At 38.4% G+C, this 23,078-nt stretch overlaps 1 protein-coding gene across 19 annotated transcripts in view; it reads right to left on the bottom strand.

Annotated features, from left to right (window-relative positions):
* NRXN1 (neurexin 1) overlaps positions 1-23,078 on the bottom strand; it is a 1,070,346-nt gene that overhangs the window by 533,750 nt on the left and 513,518 nt on the right. For all 19 annotated transcript variants that reach the window (XM_057740906.1, XM_057740886.1, XM_057740889.1 and 16 more), the window contains 3 exons: positions 15,978-16,100; positions 5,541-5,922; positions 4,220-4,410 (listed from right to left, as the gene is read on the bottom strand). In XM_057740906.1, coding sequence (XP_057596889.1) covers positions 4,220-4,410; positions 5,541-5,922; positions 15,978-16,100 — 696 coding nt within the window. The remainder of the gene's footprint in view (positions 1-4,219; positions 4,411-5,540; positions 5,923-15,977; positions 16,101-23,078) is intronic.

Below are 23,078 nucleotides of genomic sequence, written 5' to 3'. Positions count from 1 at the left end.
GGGCAAGGAACTGGGGTATGAGAGCGAGAACAAAGGGCAAATCTCTGCTTGGGCGGACCTCCATGCGGCCTGTAAACGCGTTATTCACTTTTCAGTAATTTTGCTAAGTGGCCACCTGAGGGCACTGTATCCTCCGCACCTAGGAAGCGTTTACTTTTCCCCCATGAAGTAAATTTTCTTCAATTTGTTGAAGAATAAACTTAAGTAATATCTTAAGTAAGGGGACCCACGGAAGATGGGGGCCAAAGACGACCCTTCCCCCCACCCCACCCCCCCATCTTTGTTTTTGAACTAGATTAATGAATGAGCAAGACTGACCTCAATTCAAATCCCTGGGTAATTGCAAGGATTCAGTAAAACAGCCTCATTTAAATCTGTTTGGTGTTTAGTAGGGAGTCAGCACATAAGAGCTCCTTCCCAGGTACACACACATGCAAACATACAGAGCTGTCAAATAGAGGAGCAAGAGAAGGAAGGGCAGGAGGGGTTAAGCCAGCCCCTTCTCTCTCTAAAGGGGGCAGGACTCAGAAGTTCCACCCGGAAAAGCAAGTACAGCTGTGCTAGCATCGCTGCAGACAGCCAATTTCTGAGGCTCTCTCCATGGCGGGCTGCATGCAGCTTGTACATAAAAGCCAGAGGGGATGGAACGCAAACAGCTGGGAAAGAAAGATGAAAGCAAAACTGGGCCAGCGGGGAGAGACATACAGTCCCCTGAGAAAGCGTCGGTGTCACGAAAAGACAATGTGAACAAGGTCACCGGCGTGGAATTCTTCTCAGACATCATTAGACTCTTGCCTATCTCTGACTACCTTCTTCCAAGTCAAACTGGGGGAGGGGATAAGCGGCCCCTAGCTTGCACATTTCCACACTAAACTCCTGTCTATATAATGGAACAGAGCCACAAAGATATGCATTATCCTCAGGGCGAACTGTGGAAATCTTAGCTGGGCGAACACAAAGAAAGTCGGCTTCCCAGCAGGTTCTGCGGCCTTGTGCTGCCCTCTAGTGTTCGTTTTAGGTATGGTACCATGAGAAATAAAAATACTCGCAAGGATCCCGAACGAACCAACAGTCCCTTTGGCCCAGGACTAGTAAAACAAAACAAAACAAAAGTCAAATTCTATCACAAAAGCAAAAGCACGATCTGTATTAAAATTCAAAACCGAGTTAGATATAGCCTCGATGTAGACATTGCATTCGTTCAGGGCTCTGAAATACAGCATCTAGATTAGTGAGCGCCCTTTAAAAGTGCAGACACCTGGTCTTCCCTGCGCCATTATTATCAAATGATCCCTGCCTCAGTCAGCCAGGGGGTGGGGGTGGGGGTGGGGGTGGGGGTGGGGGGGCAGAAATATGCAGGTCACGAACCCCACCACCTGACTCTGACCTCTTTAAGTAGGTTGACCTCACTCTGAGAGGAGCTAAAGATGGTGCTGCAGTGACTTACACAGAGTACAGGATAAATCTGATAATTTTCTTTTAATTCTGTAAGGGGAAAAAAAAATACATAAAATCATTGTCTAAAATCGGTCACCTTTCATTGTTCCTGCATTGAGAGTGGCTGAATCCTACGCGACTAGCATGCAAAGGAAACAGTGCTGTGAAATTCAGAGTGAAGAGTTCCTGTGGATGGTCTCCTGTCTCATGAAGCCCCCCTAATTCCAGGGGGTGTCCAGGTGGGAAGGAGAAACAATGGCCTCTCTGCACTTATCCTTCAGGTATCTCTGAAACGTTCCTTCCTCTCATACTCTACCTGGTGATGCCAGATTACTTTCAATGTCCTGGTGTAGCTCCAGGGAATCCTGTTCTCTGTCCTGTCAATGTTCCCTCAGTGTCAGTCTTCTCCATGGGACAGAAAGCTTTTCGTTACAGGAACCCTGCCGCCCTCTTGGCAGCTGTGCTCTCCACTCTGAGCACAGAGTAAGCGCTAAGTTAACACTCCTCATCTGACCAAGGCCCCTGGCCACACACACCACAAGGCGATGCTTATGGAAGCTGGGAGATGTCCACCCCAGGACCACGCTCTCTCCTCAGGCTCCCTTGAGTTGGGGACACACATGGCAAGGGAGCTTCTTGGGGTTATTGTTGCCATTGTGTCACACATCCAATTGACAAGTCCACAGCTTTGGCTTTTAATGTTTAAGTTTTAATTTTAGGAACTTGTTCTCACTTTTTAGCCTGTTGGTCTGTTCAGTCTGTAAACAGGAAGGCACTTCACAAGGTAAAGGGGGTTCGTCATCGGTACAAAATCTCTTTATTCATCTGGGAAATGCACCTCAATTTCAAATTGTGTTATTTTTTTAAACACAAATACACTCAGTCAGAATTCAATATTTAATTTATACAAAATGCTATTTTCAATTCATAGTTTTAGATTTTTATCATGGATAAAGCCTTTCTTATATTCAGAATCATGAAACACTCAAATGTTTTAATAAAAATCAGCTCTGAGGGGTTCTTTCGTTTGTAAAGGTCCCCTCCACCGCCAGAAAGAATCCTATAACCCGTCCTCCAATTACCCTCACTTCGATTTTTTAATGAACACTAAGCAAATACTCACTTATCAGGAGATAGCGCCCTAATTGTCCGATGAGACCTGCTGCCTGGCACTGCTTCTCTGTCCCGTCAATGAGTAGGTCTGCGCGTGTCATGTACTTCAATCCACCAGAAACTGCTTCTTTTCCAGCCATTTTAGTCTCCCACCTAGTGTTCATGGTTTCTCGTGAAGCTCAGTTTGCTTACTGGGGTCTCTCCCGACACAAACAGGACCCCATGTCGCTTTAGCTCTGGTGGCCGGCCTGACCAGCACACTGACTGTCACCATCTCTCCCTTTCCTTGATAATTACCACCTGAGCCCGCTGTGCAAACCAGGGGCCCCCACGAAACAGGCACAGAAAATGTCCTCTATTCACTTCAGTCAGAGAGAAGAAAGAGCATGCCGTTAAAACAGCATTTCCTTTGAATTTCATTTCACTTTTTGAGTTAAGCTATTAGACTTGTGGGCACAAACAGGCTCTCTTTGAAGTTAACAAGCGGCCCACTCTGAGAGAAGGGAGACAGCCATCACCACACCTTTTATGTGTTAGACAAATATAGTACTGGGATTGTAAATATATTCTGCAATTACAGAAAGCAAATCCCTTTTCTTTCTTCTTTCACCTTACTCAGAGCATTTTTCTCTAAAAAGAATTGTTGGATTTTCTCTTTCCAGTTCCCTAACCCCCCTATGTATTTATCTTTTAAACCAAAGGAAAAGATCCCATCAATACAAATGAACAGCTCTTACCAAGCAAAAATGTTACCACGACGATTGCTGCAAAGCTTTGGAATGCATTGGGTCAGAGCGGAAGGAGCAATGGACTGGGCGTGTGTCACAACTGGGGTTATGTTTTGTTCTCCTGAAGCAGTTGTTTTCACCCTGGGCAAGCCATTCAAAGCTCAGTTTTCCTATATTCACAATAAAGTGCTAATAACATCTTGTCCAATGCTTGTTGTCATGTTAAATGAGATAGGATATATGGATATGCTCTTAGTGAATCACAAAGACCTGTTCAAATAGAAACTTCTGTTGTTTTCTCCTATTATTGACATGTTTTCTAAGCATTTTGTCTTGCTTACTTGAGAAATCAAGTATCAGTAAGGAAGGGAAAAGTCTGTTAAGACATTCTTAGCAGCTGGTGAAAGAACATTCCCATTGGTGTTGGTGGGGCTTGGGAGGGATTCACGGTTGGGGACACAGCGTATAAGCCAGCCTCAGACCCCTGATAGTCAGAGCCTCTGTAAATATCTCGGAAACTTCACCAAGGAAAGAAAACCAACAAGCTCTAGAAGAAACTCGTTAGGTATCTGGTTACCTTGACTCCAAATCGATTAGAAGCTGTTGGGACTCAAGAAACTTGCAAGCGCCTACTTTTCTTTATAATATCCAGACTAAGAATACGTTTTTCTCACTCTTTAAATTTTAACCATGCGTGCATTCTTAGGTGTTGCATTTTTTGAGCTGCTATTAAAAATACATATGTTTCTGACACATTAAAGGGGGAACAGAGGCTTGTGTGTTGTATTATTAATTACATGCTAGAGATGAAATTCTGGTCAGCCTTTGCAGAAGGTACACACACACACACACACACACACACACCCCCCAAAGCAAAGGAGGTACCACATGCGTGCAGACCATGTGGGTTCCTGCCAGAGGCTCTGACGCCGCGCACTTACTCTTAAGGTCCAAGTTCCTGGCTCCTGCGGTGATTTGCGTTGTGATTTTCGTGTCAATCTTTACAGTGTGGAGGTTGCTGGTGTCCCTTGATATCATCACGTTGTGCCACTGATTGTCATTGAGAGGTTTATTTGAGCTCCCTTTGATGAGGTTAGCACCATTTCCCAAATCAAACACATAATGTAAGTACCTGGGGAAAAAGGGAAAGTGGGAAAGTGCCATCACCTTTGAAATTTTATGGAATCAAACTACAGATTACAAACAGAGATCTTTTTTCAGGTGGTGGCACCCTTGCTAGAAGTCAGGAGAGTGAGTTGTGTAGAAGCTCAGCTAACAAGAGGGTAAGAAACACTACTCTGTTTCAGCAAGGAGGATTCTTCATTGTCTTCAATAAAGGAAACATTGAAAGTTTTTTAAATTGTGGTCTACATTCCATTTCATCACTGGCACTACTCATTCCCTATTTCCTTCACTCTCTCCATCCTTTGCCAACCACACTAAACTGGTGATTCTCAGCTTCTTGCACCTGTTTGCCTCCATCTTGAATGCCCATTTCTCTACTGGAAATGTGCACTCATCCTTCAAGACCAGCTCAGGTAGCCACTCCTGGACTCACAGGTTTTCCTAATTTCCCTAAAGACTCTCCTGAACCTTTGCCCAAGATCATCTTAGGAAACTTCCTGGTGCTTTTCTGCTTAATTTATGTGTTTACCTGTATCCCCTCGGGTTGTGTGCATCTGTGTACATTTATATTTATATATATAAATTAGTGTGTGGCATTCTATCTAGCCAATTGTAAATGTGCAATGATATTCACTGATTGAATGAATAAATACCTAAATCAATTAAAAGATTTCAAATGTTCATCAGATTCAAGGAAATGTCATAAAAAACTTTCTAAATTCTTCAAGAAACACTGACATAGAATTAAGCTTCAGTTAAATGGGATTTTGTGGAGTTGAAGTAATCTGATTGCATGAATTAGCTATTTCACAGCACAAATTAGCCTACAAGTGTGTAGAAATTCTTTTTTAGAATTACCATGTGCATAGTAAAGAAATCCACATGTGAAGATTTATTGAATGCCAACAATACATTAGAACTCAACTCTATTTATACCTTATCTATGGAAATGTAGGTATAAAAAACTATACTGGATCCCTACTAACTTTATAAGATACCTAAGAAGTGATTTAAACAAATGCATTATTTGCAAACCACTGTCCTTGCCCACCACCTTCTCTTTATGTATAACTGTGGAAACTGAGGTTCGTTTTCCCAAAGCAGTATTTATTTGTCACTGAACAAACCTATACTTACCCTTTAACTAATTCAACCACAATAAAGTCGTTTCCATCCCCACTGTTATAAAGAATTAGTCCATCTAGGGATGTGGTCTTGAACTGGAAAAAAAGATGCATAGAAGTGTAGGCTTGCAGTGTAGCTAAGGCAACATAGCTCGATTTGGTCTTGAAGGTGACAGGGTCTGCTATGATATTCCTGAAGCCAAACCTGGCATTGAGCTCACAATAATCTATGTCGCCATTTTTACACAAGTCAATGTATGCCATTCCATTAAATGTCAGGCTCTGCAGGTGTCCAATGAAGTTGGAGGGAACAGAAGACAGATAGCGGCGTTCTGTGATGATGCCAGTCTCTATGTTATGAAACTCCAGCCTCGTATGATCCCCCGCCATTTGACCTAAAGGGGAAGATGGTGTATTATTATATTCTACATCTGAAGGGCACTTTCAACTTTAGACATTTTAAAATGCAAGGATCTATATACCTCCTTGATATTCAGTTATGTATAGTAAAAACAAAGAAATGACCACAGCCTTACAGGGTGAGGCTGAATTACATAATAAAAGTTTCTTAGGTCAAGTTTTAATCTCTGACCAAATTTTAGTCTAAACAAAAAATGATCCTCATTAACTAAAGTTGCAGAATTTTTTAAAGGCAGAAGAAGGAATAAAGGAAGGAAAAAATGAAGAAGGCAGAAAGGATAGGAAGGAGGAAGGGAGAGGAAGGAAAGGAAGGGGAGGCGAGGGGAGGGGAAGAGAAGGGGAGGGGAGGGAAGAAAAGGAAAGGGAAGCAGAAGGGAGAGGAGAGGAGAGGAAAGCAAAGGAAAGGAAAGGAAGTAGGGAGGAAGGAAGGAAGAAAGGAAAAGAGGGAGGGAGGGAGGATGCAGGCAATGACTGTCCTAAATCATCCCAGTAGAAAGTGATATATCCCAGCTCCAAGGTGATGTGATGTTTGTCTTTAGAACGAATGTTCTTCAAGAAAAACAAAAAGTAACCATATATTTTCCTATATCAATAGAAATAATGAAGAGCTGTTGACTATTCTTTCAATAATGAACCATGAAAATGTTTGAAGTTAAATGTGAACTTTTCACCTTCCCTTTTCTATACTGAATAATTCCCAGTCTTTCCTAGACCCACTCTCCCAATCAAGAAGAATTTCTTCTGGCTCTCTGCCATTTTCCTCACACTTAGGTTTTGGATACCTAAATTGAGCACAACACGCCAATTCAAGGCATGTACAACTTTGAGAACATCAGTAAAATTATTCCACATTACCACAAGGTATAATCTTCTTTAAACACCCTAATGTGAAGCTTGGTTGCCAATTTATTTAGTGATTCACTCTTCAACTCAACCCCATCCCTATTCATCTGGCCATATTTCTCTGCCAACTCTATTAAAAGCCTACTTAGTCCCTTCTTAACCTCCAGAGTGATCACTGTACCTACCTGCAAGGTTGAAGTCAAAATTAACAAAGATGTGAACTTGTTTTCTAAAGCACAGAGTAAAGTACTCTTATCATTGCTAGTGATTCACTCCCAGCATCCTCTTCTTGTCTAATTAAACTGTCATTCACTTTCTTCAGAAGCTCAAAAAGGTCATTTAAATTGCAATCAAGCTCTTCCAGGTGTTAGCTTCACTACTTAATTTGGCGGAACTGGAAAATTTATCGAGCTTACACTATCCCATCATCCCTGATATTAATGAAAATATGAATTAGAGCCAATCCCAGTCTCAGCCCTGGAAAGATGCACTGAACCTTCTTCCCAACTGTAATGAAGATTGAACACCTCCCTTTGTGGTCCTCCTTCAACCAGTCTGACAGATTTCCATTTCTTTAGACAGGACAATGAAATGCTAGGTGGCATTTTAAAGGAAGTATCTGTAATTAAACCATAAAAGGCATATTTTTTGTTGTGCAAGAAAAATTGCCTTCATTGTTAATTGATTTTGATGCTAATAAACTCATTGGTGTAAAAAAATTCTCCCCTGAGCTGTGTTTAACTATCCTTAATTTCCACACCTCTTTACTAGTCCTTGATCCTGACAGCAGCAGTCCTGTCATCCCTTGGCATGTTCTCTTTTCAGTTATTAGTTTGCTCTGATGTCTACTCCTGCAAAAGTGTTTTATTTTAATACAAAAAACACCACTGTAAATAGCTGTCTCTCCTCCCTCCTCCCCACTATGCCTCCTTCTTGTCTATCCCAAGCAAAAATACTATTAAGTCCTTAGCAATTCTGGTTTATCATATGACATCATTTTTCTCCTCTTCTTCAAGTTCTTTTCTTCAGTGACCTCAATACCACTTCATGTGGAACTACCTCTTTGGTACTAAATAAAATTAGCCTTTAATAATTTCCAAATATAAATCTCTAGAGACACTAGTAACATTGAATTAACAAGCTATATAAGATGAAGATCATACAAAGCTGAAAAAAAATTACTTGGGCTTTTATATCTCCTTGTGTTGATTATTTTATATTTTCATTATATTAAAATCTGAGTCTTAACTTGGTGAGCCCACCCCAATCCTGAAATTGTCATGTTTCTTCTTAAAACCCACGTTAATGAACCAACTGATAGTAAGGGAATATGAAGAAAAATATTTCTAAAACTTGAAATTAAATATTACTCCAAATTGGTTCTTGGCAGCTGTGAAATAGGGAAGCACATTTTGTTCAGCAGAACTGAGAAAGCAGTTCAGTGATAAAAATAACACGTATTGTCTGTTTTCTTTTCTCAAAGGAATAGAATACATATGCAGAGCATCAATAATAAAAAAGGAGTAAAACAGTATTGGAGCAGCCATGGCCCAGTTACAAGAAAAATCATTATGGCCCATGTCCAAGACCCTATTCTTTCCTTAATAAGCATATATAAATCACATTGACAGTAATGACAGATATGCTTGCTCACGAAGGAGAATTAGCACCTAAAAGCTGTTATCCACTAACTAAGAAAACATTAACTGCTGCCTTTTAAAAATCTTTTCTTCCTCAGAATTTATTCCGATGTTTAATCCTCACTCAGCAATATAGCCCCTCTACTACTGTAAACATATATCAACGAAGAAAAAAAAAAGGACACTGAAGGAGAAACATTTTTAAGGCTCTACTCATTAAAAAACGCAGCATCTTCCCTAGAGATTTAGTGGAAAAGAAGAATGTGAAATTCTCCTCGGAGAATTTGCAACAAAATGCCTCTGATCAAAGTGTCTGGGGCATCCAGGTTGATGATAATCTCCAATAAGAAAGAACCACCTGTTTGCATAGCAATCTCATTTTCTAAATCAAATATTTTTACCGAAAGAGATAGCAAGATCTGTTATTTTATGCTGAGCCTTGCTCTGAGTTGGGTTAAATTTCTACTGCAGAACAAAATGACCACCCTTCCCCAGACTTAGATCTACTTGTTAATTCACTTAAAGGTACTGAAAGTTACCAAGTGTGTGGTAAATGTGTGAGTCAGGTGCTGTATTTGGCAATTAAGATATAATGTTGAGAGGAGCAGACTTAGCTCCCATTTTCACAAAATTCATGGTGTATTGGAGTAAGGCAGACAAAACCAGGTAAGAAAATAATTAACTATATAATGATAAAATTCAGAAAAATGCCATGAATTTGATGAACAGCACGTTGTGTTGGTAAATACAGAATGGTGGCAAGTGCCTGAGTGGATATTTAAGTTACATTTGAAGGACTAAAAAGAGAAAGTCATGCTAAGAACTGGAGAACAGGAAGGGGGAGGTGGATTCCAGGAAGGAGAGACAGATGAACTGAGGCTCTTGCATGATAAACAGCCAGAGAGTATGGCTGAAGAGTCATGAGTAAGTGAGGTTAGTGCTCAGATGAGATGAGAAGAGTCAGGGGTCAGATATCACAGTGCCTCCTGATTATATTAGGAGCTATTGAAGGGTTTTAGGCAGACATAAGACATGACTCTGTGTGTTTGTGTGTGTGTCTGGGTGTCTGTGTATTCAATCTCTTTGATGTCACATTGTAGACAATATGAAGTAGAGTATTTATAGAATAAATGGAAAAAATGGACAAAATAAGATAACTTTGCTGATACAATTGTGGGGTTTACTAATAATGTACAGAACGATGGAGAAGACAGAAATAATGATGACGCCAGCTTCCAGGCTTGGGTAAATGGATATATGGTGAATGCTGTTCAACGAAGGACACACACACTAACATACACACACATACAAAACAAACAATTCCAGGTTTTTAGACAGACTAGGTGATATGTTGAAACCCAGGGACTCCCCACTTAGGGATCCCATATAGTGTGTAGAACACTTTCTCATCTGAGTCCTAGGGAATCTCTCTCTTCTTGGGCTTCTTTGCTGGCAACTGTTTACCCTTATGAGCCTCAGTGAGATGCAGACAGTCCCAAGAATGGCCTGAATATGTACTGTCCTGTATTCAACAAATACTTGACTTAACAATATATAGAACTTTGATTTGAAGATGCAGTCAAATGTAGGGCTTTGCATGAACAGTCTCCAGTGTTTTCCTTTAAAATTTATCTTTGTTCAGTGATTTCTGAACTTGCTGTAAAATTTAATAAGAAATATCCATTGCTTTCCTGATTCATGGCTGGCTTCATGTGGCCACTAGAGTGTTTCAAAAAAATCCCACTCCAAACTGATGCCTCAGTGACAAGGTTCCACTGCATCTTTGAAAACTTTTTCTATGCTACATAACTTAAGGCTGACTTTTTATTGTTATGAATTGTTGACTTTCATGAGATCTTTGGCAAAACATAATTTCCCAAATAGGAATCACCCTGATGAAAACTCACCAAGGTTAATTACTGTGAAAAACAAAAAAAAAAACACTGTCTTTAGTTCTGAGCAGCAAAGTGCTGAGAGCTGGGGGAAGGAAAGAGAGGGGATACATTATTGGGGGAGGTGCATAATTTGGGTGAATCACCAATGTTTACTCGGCTTATATGCCCATTCATCTTTAAACTCTGAGAAAGAACAAATTGGTTTCCACAGCTGAAAAAATTTTCAATTCCTACAAAATAGAGAGATGATAGAACAGAATTTCTGCTCTAAGGCCTTGGAAGTTTTGAGAAAGAGTAAATGGCAGGCTAATTTACTGAAATGCTAGTTTATAGTTTATTCTTCTTTCAATTCTAAGAAACTGGCCAAGTCCCTTGTAGCACTTTGCCTCAAAGGCTTTTACTTGGCAGAAAGTGGAGGACAACTTTCTGGAAAACAACGCCTTTTCCAATCTTCTGTGAAGGCCTAGTTTGCAAGGTGTTCAAGAAAGAAAAAAAAAAATGAGCAGAATACATCCTAGGGCTGAACTAGGTGAGGCAATTACCACTGACTAGCGGAGAGATGAATATCGGTGGGATTTAGCAGTGCAGAGTGTCAGCTTCCTGCTCTCTGGTCAGGTTCAGGGTTTCAGAAAGAACCGATGAGGTAAACACAGACGGCATGAACCATAGCTCTTAGGCTGCAGGAGTCAGCAAAGACCCTTCGCCTCACTTAGGACAGGAGCTACAGGGTTCTCATCATTCAAAGGTTAAACTTGGAAAGCTGTCTTTTTGGTGAGAACCAGTGAAGATAGAAGCTAACAGAAGCTTCTACATGATCCAGGGTGTGGATGGAAGGGGGTGTGGGGGGGTGACATGACTGATTAAATATCCTGTAAACCCAGAGGAAAGGCCTAAGGTCTGATTTACAATGATATAAAGACAATTAATAAATGTGCCATTTCTTGCACCCCTGAGTTGGTTGACTAAGACTCAATTTTAATAATACCTGCGGGAAAAAAAAAATGTTAAATAAATAAATGTGTTTGTCTTAAAAAGTTGGCAGTTTTGAAAGGGCATACCTTTTCTTTCAGATCATAAGCAAAACTTCACCAATAGTCTATGAATTCCTAATGAAGTCTTAGGTGCCAGAGTTTCCCAATATTAACCAGCCAAGGAGATGTGGGTGACTTCACCATGAAGAAATAGTCCATGCCCAGGAACAGAAGAGTAGAAACATGTGACATTAGCTAGGAATGATCCCCCAACAGAGTCAATTCTCTCTGAGTTCTCCTTTGAACCCATCACTTATTAGTTCCTACATCGATAAGCCAACTACATCCATATAAGTATCTGTCAACTCTACTTCCTAATATTATGATTGCTGGTGGGAGATAAATGCACGACCATTTAAGTAAACAAAGGAACGATATATTCACTGAAAGTTGAAGAAGGCAACTGAGATAAATAAAACTAATTGTATTTCAAATGAATACTACAACTATACTAAAGGGACAGAAAGGAAGGAAAAGGAAAGGAAATAAGGAAGAAGGAAACTAATCAAAGTTATTTATAAACTTAGCATCTGACTATGTACATTAAAAGTTAGGCAGTAAGGACTGAGAAGAATCAACAACTAATCCTGAATTGCTTTCAGACTGTTTATTACTTGTGATGGTATGGGCAATTTAAAGCAATTCTGAAACTACTGTAAATGTATTACTGGATTGGGCAAATGAGAAAATGACACCACTGGGAGCCAAGATTCCACCTTGGTAGCAGGGATATGAAAATATGGAATGGGGGGAAGTCAAGAAACAATGCTGTGGATATGGAGGTACTAGTGTGAACTCATGTTTTCTAAAATATGTGTATGTGGATGCTTGTGTAAACATGTAATTGATATGTATGTATGTATTTATATTGATGTGGAGAGACCGAGTGTTAAGATATATATATGTATATATGTATATATATGTATATACACTTGAGTATATATGTATATATACTTGAGTATATTTCCTATCTTTGTCTCCTGAAAAGGTCCCAGAGCAGCACAGAGCATACCAATACCAACCACTTAGATCTTGGTCTATAATATAATTCTCCACTAAATGGAAAGTAAATGTCTAAATCCAGGGCTGGGGCATGGTAGGTAAAAGTTGTGCCTGAAATATCCTATTATGACAGAAAGTAAGGAAGTGCTAAAAAAAAATGTTGAGGTGGAAGCGTGTCACACTATCACAGAGACCAACTTCATGGGATTCACACTGGCCCAAACGGGGACATTTTAGGCACCAAAATAATAAAGTAATTATAAACTATTTGAAAATATAGAAACTTGTGGGTCTATACCAATAAGGAAGGAAGGAATGAAGGGAAGAAGGGAAAGAGGAAGATGGGGAGAGAAGGAGGGAAAAAAAGAAAAGAAAGGGAAAGAAAAAAAGAAAGAAGGGAGAGCTCTTGTGTACAGTAGAATGCTAAATGCTGACTCTAAATGTAGAAAGAGTGATGAAGTCTGAAAATAATCACTTGTAACTACTGTGTTAAAGACTGGATCAGGTAAAATCCTCAGTGGATGATATATCTAGAGCAAATTTTTTGAAGTACAGATATTTTCATTGTCTTAATATATCTCTCCACAGACAGTTTATTAGTTGTAAGGGAGAAAAACATACTATTCGGTGGAGAAACAGAGCAACATGTTGACCAAGTTTTAAAATCAAGAGTCAAGGACATGCACATCATTCGCCTCCAGATGGGATACTATAAGAAGACCATACCATCAACAATGTGGCATCTCATCCAAGAATGTAAAACCTGAATTTAATCATGGCAAAACATCAGATAAGCCCAAAGGATGACTTTGCATTGACAAAAGGTTGGAGGACTATATATCTTTTTAATTTGTCAGTGTCATCAACGACAAAGAAAGTCCATGGCAATATTTTCGATTAAGGAGGCTAAAGAGACATGAAAGCTAAATGCAATGTATGACCCTAGACTGAATGCTCTGCTGAAGGTAAAAATGCTACAAAAGACAACACTGGGTCAGCTGACAAAAGGGGAATATGGATGAGGGAATAGATGAAATATATTGTATCAATGCCAAATTTACTGAAGTTGGTAACCCTTTGTTCTGTAAAGGGACCCTATTTTTAGAAAATGCACACTGAATTATTTCAAGTGAAGGGCTATTAAGTATGTAACTTGTCCTCAGTTGGTTAAGAAAAAGAATGAAAGAGAGAGTGAAAATATCAAAGCAAATGGGATAACACACTCACCAGAGTAAAAGTATCTCAGTGTTCTTTGTCCTTTTTTACTTTTGAAATTTTCTGTAAATTTGAAATTATTCCTAAACAAAACTTTTAAAAAAAATGCGTTGCACCAGTCTTTTATTTCTATACCTTCTTCATTCACTGCAGTTCAGGACTTTACTACTTTACATCCCGAAGCATCTAATACATTGCACAGGACTCATTATGCTCAAAAAATATTCTCTTAGCTTATTTTCCAGCTTAAATGCAGTGATTTCCAACTGCCTGAAAGCCCATGAAATATAAACTCATTCATTTAGATCACTGATCTATGGGCTCCCAAAGGCCTTTCGAGCCATGTCAACTGTCCCATGGTTACATGAAACAAAACAAACTTTCTCCATGCCCTGAACATTAGTCTGTCTAGCCCCATCCGAGCCATGCTTCCCTGCGTGGAGTACTCTCCCACATACTTTTATCTTCTGTATTGTCCTTTCTTTACAGCCTAGTTCAAATATTATCTATTGCTTTAAGCTCTTCTTGAAACCTTTAAGTTCTTCTGAACCCTAAGAACATGACTGTTTAGTACACTACCTGCTACTCTAGATGATCAGTTACCGTGTGATTTCATACGTGTGTATGTGTTATCCTCATAAAACCATGTTATGTCTGGGAAAGTATTCATCATAGAGTCATACATATATTAGGATATTAATAAATATAAATAAATGAACCATGAGTCAACAAGCAAAAAGTTTTTAAAAGTTAACAAATAAACAAAATTTAAAAATAAACCTAGGCTCTCTCTCAGTTCTGGTAACAATGGCATTTCAAAGAAACGTTAAGTCATTTAACCTCTTTGACCTCAGCTTCCTCATCTATAAAATGAGAATGTATATACCCTATCTACTTCATAGGGCTGTGTGAGATTTAAGACAAACTTAAGGGACCAAGAATGTTCCACTGTGATTCTCACATGTCTTTGTCCCTGGCAGTTATTTCTTCCCAACCTCTTGCACATGACCTTAGACTGTAACTGTTAGTTTCTACCCCTTTGGATAAAACCAAGATTGTCCAAACAATGGATGCTCACCTATAAAAACAATTCATTCCTCTTCTAAGAACTGCCTTTAACCAAAACTAGCTGAACTTCAGCTGACACTCCTGCCAAAGTCATATAAAAATTCTGCCTTCATTCCCTAAGTTCACACAGTTTCTTTAGAGACTTCTCATGCTTGCCAGTTTTGAATAAAGGCTTATGCTAATGGATCCTTGGTTGATCTTCTTGGGAGAATAAAATGACATAACATAGCAGTGGTTTTTAAATGCCAATTCATGGACCAGCGGCATTAGAGTTCTTTTGAGAGATTTTAAGGAAAAAAAGAAAAAGAGAGCTCCTCCCACACTTTCTGTGGTGTCAGGCCAGGAACTGATCTTTTTAAAGCTCTTCAGATAATTCTGAAACAAAGTAAGGCTGCCCCCACATGTAGAAAAATGTTTTGGAAAGCCATAAAGGGCTAATGAAATACAAGATAGTAAGATATCCATGAGTTGTTAATTTGCTTCATTTCAACCAGGAATGATTCAAGTTAAAATTCAAAATTAAAATCCCATACACAATATTTTAACATCCCTACGATCACCTGAGCTCTGAGTATGGAAACCCCCTTGAGACTGAATGTAGAACAGACACTTCTGTGCTGCACAAGGACCATCTTGTGCCTTGTACTAAAATAATTAACAGGAGATGTTCTCTAAAAAAGAAAAAGGAGCTAATACCCCAGCGGGTCATGTGCTTGAAGTTATTTTCAGCAGAGAGAATAAAGGTGCACGGATTCCTCTTTCATTCGGTTTCCCTGTGTCTCTGGGGTGGACCTTTATGTGGCTCACCTCAGTCAGGAATCTCCAAATCAGGGATTGAACTTGACATTCTTAACATTAGAGTTTAACCAACAGAGCTAAATGGCTAAAAATGATCTATTATAACTTAAAATAAAAAGGAATTCGCTTGACAGAATCCCAGCATATCTATCCATATACCCAGAAACTAAAAAGTATAACTTGCTGCTGTTCATTGTCTAAATATATAAGAAACAGAAATTGAACAGAAATTGGTATCCAAACAATAACTTCAATATTTTATGAAGCCCTAAGATATTTATCAAGCCATAAAATTAAAATATATTATAACTTCTTCCTGAATTATTAAATGGAAAAGAGCATGACAAAAAATTATTGCTCATTTGAGAGAAAAAAAAAACCACTTAACATGCTGCTTGTTAAATTTGTTGCTGGAAGAATTGGAATAAGAAATGAATTGTGTGTATCAGCTTCAAGTGGTCCACTTGGTTTTCAAAGCCATCTGCAAGAACTAGGAAAGTGTCAAGCTTCAACAAAGGCAAAGGCGATGGGGCTTTACCTGTCATGGCCTGTTGGTCGTCCACCGTTAACTTTAAACTTTTTCCTCGACGAACCACACGCACTGTGTGCCATTCGTTATCATTGAGGTTATAGCCAGCAAAAAGGGTCTCGGGACCTTTGCCTGTAGAATATGCCAAACAGTCATTATGGACACTCAGAATCGGTCAAGCAAATGAACCTCACAGAGAGTGAGAAAGAGACAAAGAAGGGGGGCGGGGAGTGAGGAAGAGGGAGGAGAGAGAAGAGAGGAAGAAATGAAAGAAAGAGGAGAGAAGAAGGAGACAGAGAGAGGAGAGACTGGCTGGATCAATTCTCAAGCCCATTAGAGTCATAGCAAGCAAGGAAAATTACAAGTTACCAGACATTCAGGTGTAACACTTTAAGAAGACTCTTTAATATTATGTACTGATCGAGGACAAACAAATGTACCTGTTGTCATAAATAGGCACAGCCAATATAGCCCTGGGAAGCCTCCCAAATTTGCACACATTTTCCCTCCCTCAGGAATTCTCTGATTTTGCACCATCCCTTTCTTGCTAATGAAGTAGCTAGCAGTCATGAATCCTCTGACCTTAGGGAGAGATCTGACCATAGGTCATTAGCCATTTTCAATGAATGGCACCTGGCTGATTAGACGTGTGAGGGGGCTGCTCTGGGTACTAGACTGTGTGATGGCTGCTCTCTGCTCTTACATCAAGTACCTCCAATGTTCATCAGGTTCTTAAATTTATGGAATGTTGTGTCTGAGAACTAAGTCTAGTGGAGGCACAGAAAGTGGGTGTAGGTAGAAGAATTGACTCTTAAAAAGTGAAGAAAGTTAATTAAAAACACTTCCAAAAAAGAGCCAAGTGTTGAGTAGGAGGGAAAAAAATAAGATTAAGCAGTCAGTAGAGGGAAGTGATTCCCAGCTAAGCACCAAAGTAAAGAGGACAGAAGTGTACCCTACTGGAAAAGTAACTGCAAGTGAACCTATGTAAACCTGTGCAAGCTGAATTTAAACTGGCTTAGGTCATTTCAGAAAGTATTTTGTGGAAATTACTGAAATGACGAAGTTAGGCAAATGTCTCTCTTTCACATAAAAACAAAGGAAGGGAAAAAAGAGCTTTTAATAGAACTGGAAATTTTTTATTAAAAAATAAGCATTGCTAATAATCTGATATTATGATTCATGAAAAGTGTTTTTAATGATAGATTTTTTGGTAATAGCTTTTGCCCTGTTTTTTAGGTACTGACATTTCTTGGTATACTAAAATAATTAAAGACATGACATTGAGTTGAGTTACATGACCTTCAACTGACTCAGGACAAGGGTGGGGTTCACAATTTCTTCCACCAAATTCTACCAAACCAGCCAATGTACAAGGATCATAGGAGGATGTACGAAAAGGCCAAGGAGGAAGAGAGAGAAAAGGAGAAAGAAAAATGAATAAATTAGAGAACCAAGTACCAGAAGAAACCTCAGTAGTCTGTCCAACAAGAGATCACTGTTTGCTTTTAATACTGCAGGCTACCCAGCCCCCTTATTTCTCTCTTAGGATGTTACTGATGATACACGTTCTGTCTTCCTTGGTTGGGGTTTCTCTGAGGCTTAAAATGAGCCAGTGACATAAGTTAAATTTTGCAGGATAAACTAACTCCTGTTTTTAAACAGAACCGTCATTAAGATTAGTAATCACCTGTTTCTTTAGAGAAGTTAAACTGCATCTGGATACATGAATAAAAACTAGTCTAGATAGAACAGTTTTGAGAGATGGATCCCTAAATAACTAGAGGAAGCCTGTTAGTTCAACAACTGCAAAAATGCTTTGAGACCAAATGTTGAAAGCAAGTTCCAGGATCAAAGGAACTCTTTCTAGTTTCAACAGTGAAGAAAGAAGTGTTTAATAACTCTGCAGAATCTTAGCATCCTACCGGCAGCAAGGGCCATTCTGGGTTTGATCTTTGAAAAGAGAATATATCATTTTAAAGCTATTTTTATAGGGCAGATCTTTTTTTCTTAGAAATGTGTGCTTTTGAAGCAGCTTCACTCCCATTCTCTTAAGTGTTTTGTCAAGAAAAAGAAGCATAAGGGTGATATCATCATTATACCCCATTCTGGGCTTGATCTTGCAGTAAAATCATAATGCTTCATCTATGAAACAACGATTTCCATAACAACAGGCACAGAATCCAATTAGAAATAACCCTTTGGTTCATAAAAATCTCTGTGGGCCAACTTCAAGCTCCTTTCTTGCATTATTAAAAATGTGAAGAGTGATTTTGGAAGACAGGTTTTTGTTGTTTTTTTTTCATGCACTTAATATTCTCAGTTCAAAACAATGTTACCTATGCAACATGAAGTGTTATGGAGAGTACACTGGACAGGGAGTTAAGAATTGTTGTTGCTAGTCCTTCATTTGCCACTAAGAAAGATGCTGGGGGCTGGCAAATGCTTATTTCATACCAGGCACTTTGTTAACTAATTGCGTCTTTACATTATTATCATTTTGCAGATGTGAAACAAAAGGCCTAGAAAGCTAAAACGACTTGTCCCAAGGTCACACAGCTAAAACGTCATAGAAAAGTGTTCCATTCTAAGTCTGACCTGCTCAAAGCCTACATACATTTCCCTGCATTATACTGCCTCCCAGCTAACATGACCTTTGGATAGCAACTCTACTTTTTAGTTTCCTCACGCCTAAATGAAGAGGCTGGAAAAGCTGTTCTTTGTCATGACTTCCAGCTTGCTCTACAGAATGGTCACGAGGTTAGGGAAACTTACACACTTTCTGCATGAGTCATGGCGGAAAGAAATCTCTAAAAAAATATACTGTATGTCTACTCAGGGATACTGAAATGGTTGGTACTAAAGGCATGATATAGATCAATTTGGTGCTGGACGCACCCACACACAGCAATTTGCTAAAACATGCAGCTTCCTGTAGTCTCAACATCTCCACTTACAAAATGAGGAGATGGTCTAGAGGGTCTCTGCAATGCCTCTGAGATCTCACATTCTCACAGACATTTAAAACATATGTAATTGGTAAAGGAAGATGGCTTAACTGTGGAAATTTTGAACTTCAGAGTCATTTGTCCCCATGGCAAAATTACAGTTGTTCAAACCATTAGTGATCTGAATTCCTTTTGAGATTTCTTTTTCCTTTTGGGACATCAAAACATGCCTCACTGGTACTAACACCTTTCTCCCAGCATTAATGTGAGTGTTATAGAGTGAATATCCACAAAACTGGGGCAGTGATTTTATTATTATTTTAAAATGGTGGAATTATTTTTTTCCACCTGTAATCTCACATAAAGAATATAAAAATCACATAAAGGGGAAGTTGCTCTGATGTTAAACTAACTTGTCCCCCAAGGCAACACCCAGAACCCCTGAACTCTGCAGAACCCTCTAGGGGACTCATTTCTCCCTTTAGGAAAATGATGAGTTTCTTTATCAGAAAACTCCAGCAAGGGCTTTTAAAAAACATTTGCAAGTAACCCTTTGCTTTTTAAAGTAGGATTTAAAAATAAAGATTTATTTCACTTATGAATTAAAAAAACTCCTATTTTTCGAGAACATCATTTATTACACATATCAAGGTCCAGAGTTATTCAAAGCTACCCTTTTTAGTCTATCTGCATTATCAGCCCTTTAGCATGCATTTTCAACACTCCTTTAATTACAAAGCCTGGGTTCATAAACTCTCTCCTGAAGATTTTATAGGCCATTTCCTCTTATGTCATGTGAGTTATGGAACAGATTACCTTTCCTTATTTCTATCCATCAAGAAACCAAGACTTCTGATTTGTGCTTAATTTCAGAAACTTGATTCTTTTCTTTCTTTTAAAAAAACCCTGCATATTGACTTCTCTCCCTAATTATTTTAAATTATTTTTGGTAATCACTTTAAATTCTATTTGCAAGTATTTGGGCATAAGTCAACAAATGATTTTATTTAATGAAGAAAAGAATAGCTTCCAAACAATGTAGAGATAATTAACCCAACTCTCCCATTTTACAGATAGCTCCATGGGATGTTAGTTGACGTATGTATGTGTGTGTATGTGTGTGTGTATATATGTATATATATATATATATATATATATATATATATATATAACATCATTGATGGATTTCAGGTTTGTTTGAGAGTGTATTTTTAATTTATTTTAATATTTGCTTGTTTCCTACTATTTCATGAATATTTCAAATTTATTTCATACTCAAGATATACATAATAGTAACTTTGGATCCTTTTTGGATGAAAGCCTGTGTGCAAATGTCCTGTGAAACACTTATATTGTTTTTTTGAATGTGGGGAAAGAAACATTAAAGGGCAACAGAGAAGAATAAAACAAAGCTAAGAAATCTAAGAAGCAATGTGATCAAAGATGTGTAATAGATTAAAATGACAGCTGTCCCTAGAGTTGAGGTGGATGCAGCTTGAGAAAATTAAACCCAGACCAATTATATATTGATTTTTAAAATTTTTAGACTTGAGTGCCACAAAGCTTAGACTCATTGCATACCCTTTAGGTAGCTATCTCCCTCTACTGGTATATTTTAAAGATGCTAACTACATAAATGGACCATCTGTATCAGGTATCCTATCTCTCACTATAGTTCAGACTAGTTGGTTCTAGACTTCCTTTTCATTGTCTTAAACATCAAATATAAGTAATTTCCATTTTATAACTATCTAGTGATTTGAGTAGCTAATCTGTTTGCTCGATTAAGCCATTTAAGCATGGGGATTTGAATGGGTACTTTTGCAAAGCCACAACCCAGCAAACTTCATAGATGATGGGCAGGTAAGAATCCGTTTAATTTGCCTTCTAGAAGTGATCTATCTCCATTTTATTAAGAGGTTGTGCCTTTTCAACCACAGCTATGTGGGCTAAAGGTGGGCATCACATGAAAGTGGATCCTAAAGTTTCCAAAGTTCTTCTACAAATAAAAAAAAAATTAGCATTGCCTTATGCATATAAGTTGGTTCTATCTTTATACATGATTATTCGATTATTTTAGATCATTAGGCTGCCTGTAGCACTCCTCAATTAAATTAGAAGTTATAGCACCATACATCTTAGAATTATGAAATTTTGAAACTGAATGGTCCATATTATATCTGTTGTTTATCCCACTTAACTAGTCTTATTTATTCTGGGTTATGTGGTACCCATATCCTACTAATTTAGTTTAAAAATTATTTTGTACCAAACACTGATCTCAGCATTGGGAATGTCCCGACTTAGATTCTCCAGGAGCTTTCTATAGCTTACATTCTAATAGATCTAATAGAGACCAAAACACTTCTGCAAGGGACCAAATAGTAAATAAATATGACTCTGCAGAATGTGGTTGTCATTGCAATTGCTCAGCACTGCTACTGTAGTCCAAAAGCACCCACAGACTATATGTAAACAAACAAGGGGGGCTTTGTTTCCATAAAACTTTTTAAAAATAGGCAACCAGCTTATAATTTTCAGGTCTCTGTAAGATACACATAAATAAATAGGCAACTTAAATTCCCTTTTCTCCTGAATCTTTATGTTGAATATTAAAGAGATAAATAATGGAAAAATAGTCAAGAGCTTGAGTCAGCTGAGTTTTAGATTCACGGTTACCGTTAAATCCAACATAACCTTAATCATGCTAACTTAGCCTAATTCTTCTACTGCTCTTGGTCTGAGTTTTCTTATCAGTAAAACAACAAACAACAAAAATTACAATTTTAAAAGGCTATAAATGGCATAAACCAATTGCAAAGTCCCTCTACTTCTAAAATGTAATCACCTTTCCTGTTCTACAAATTTAGAATAGCAGCCTTCATTAAAATGCATGACACTTGTATGTGTGTATAAAACTAGGTGTCTATCTATATCAACTTTTCCAGGTACTAACAAGTTTTATCTGGCAGTTGACTTTGAGGACTATAGCCTCCAGTGGGAGGCAGGACCCAGTGGGAAGCTGGAAACAAGCCTTGTCATTGTGACAATAATAGGAAGCAAGAAAAGCCAGGAGAAACAGAAGCAAGAGCCACCACTGCTGGGTGCCTGAGTCATAGTTCCTGGCAACAGTACTTATACCTGTAAATGACAGAAGGATGTGTTTCTCAGGCTGTAATTATGACACCTTCAGCCTGCTGTTTGACTTTGCTATTAGTTTCTGGTCTTAAAATAATTACTTTAAAAAATAATCGGACCTCTGCTTGAAAAACAAACCAACAAACAAACACACTAAAACCAAAGGAGAGTAATTCCTCATTAAATGTTTCTGTTTTATCTTTCTCAATTTTTAGATACTGGGCTGGGAGCAGAATTCTTTTGTTTTTATTTCTCACATGAATCAGCTAGGAAAGTTAATTACCAATTAAAATTAAAACATGTAAATGGCACTTCCAGATTCTTCTTTTGCTATTCACTAACCTTGCTAGGGGAAGGACTGAATAAATAATTTGTGAGTCCAGTGCAAAATATGAAGACATGGACTCTTGTTCAAAATGAAGCATTTCAGGACAGGGGTAGCAGAGCATTAATCCCAGCACAGGCCCTTTTAAGCACAGAGCCCTGGGTGACTGCACAAATTACATGCTATTTGAGCCACGCCTAATTAGGAGTCTAAGTTTTGTGCTTATTTTTTTTTTTTTTTTCTTTGTTGAAACTTTTTTTTTTTTTTTTTTTTTATTTTATTTTATTTTTTTGGGGGTTACACCAGGTTCAATCAACTGTTTTTATATATATACTACCAACTGTAAAATAGTCAGTGGGAAGTTGTTGTGCTTATTTATTTTTAAAGTTTCCTTTAGTTAGCTCTGTATTCAGGAATGTGCAGGGAAGACTTCATTTATCAATGTAAGATGAACAGTTGGGTCACCTTCCCCATACTGTCTGTCCTTAATGACAAGGCCTCTGAGGTATCAGAGAAGCTGTCTGTTTCAGAGCTGTCTTGCTGGCCAGGCCTGGTGCCAGTCATGACCTTGGATAGACCAATCACCCTAATAGCCATAAAGCTGAGCTACCAGCCCAGTCACCTAACTCCTCCCTCTTCTCTAATCTTCCTCAAGCTCTCCTTAATTTAGCGAAGGATACATCCTTGGTAAGTATTCAGAGT

The sequence above is a fragment of the Hippopotamus amphibius genome, chromosome 7 (assembly GCF_030028045.1).
Source record: "Hippopotamus amphibius kiboko isolate mHipAmp2 chromosome 7, mHipAmp2.hap2, whole genome shotgun sequence".
Lineage (NCBI taxonomy): Eukaryota > Metazoa > Chordata > Mammalia > Artiodactyla > Hippopotamidae > Hippopotamus > Hippopotamus amphibius.
This window is presented reverse-complemented; position numbering and strand designations above follow the sequence as displayed.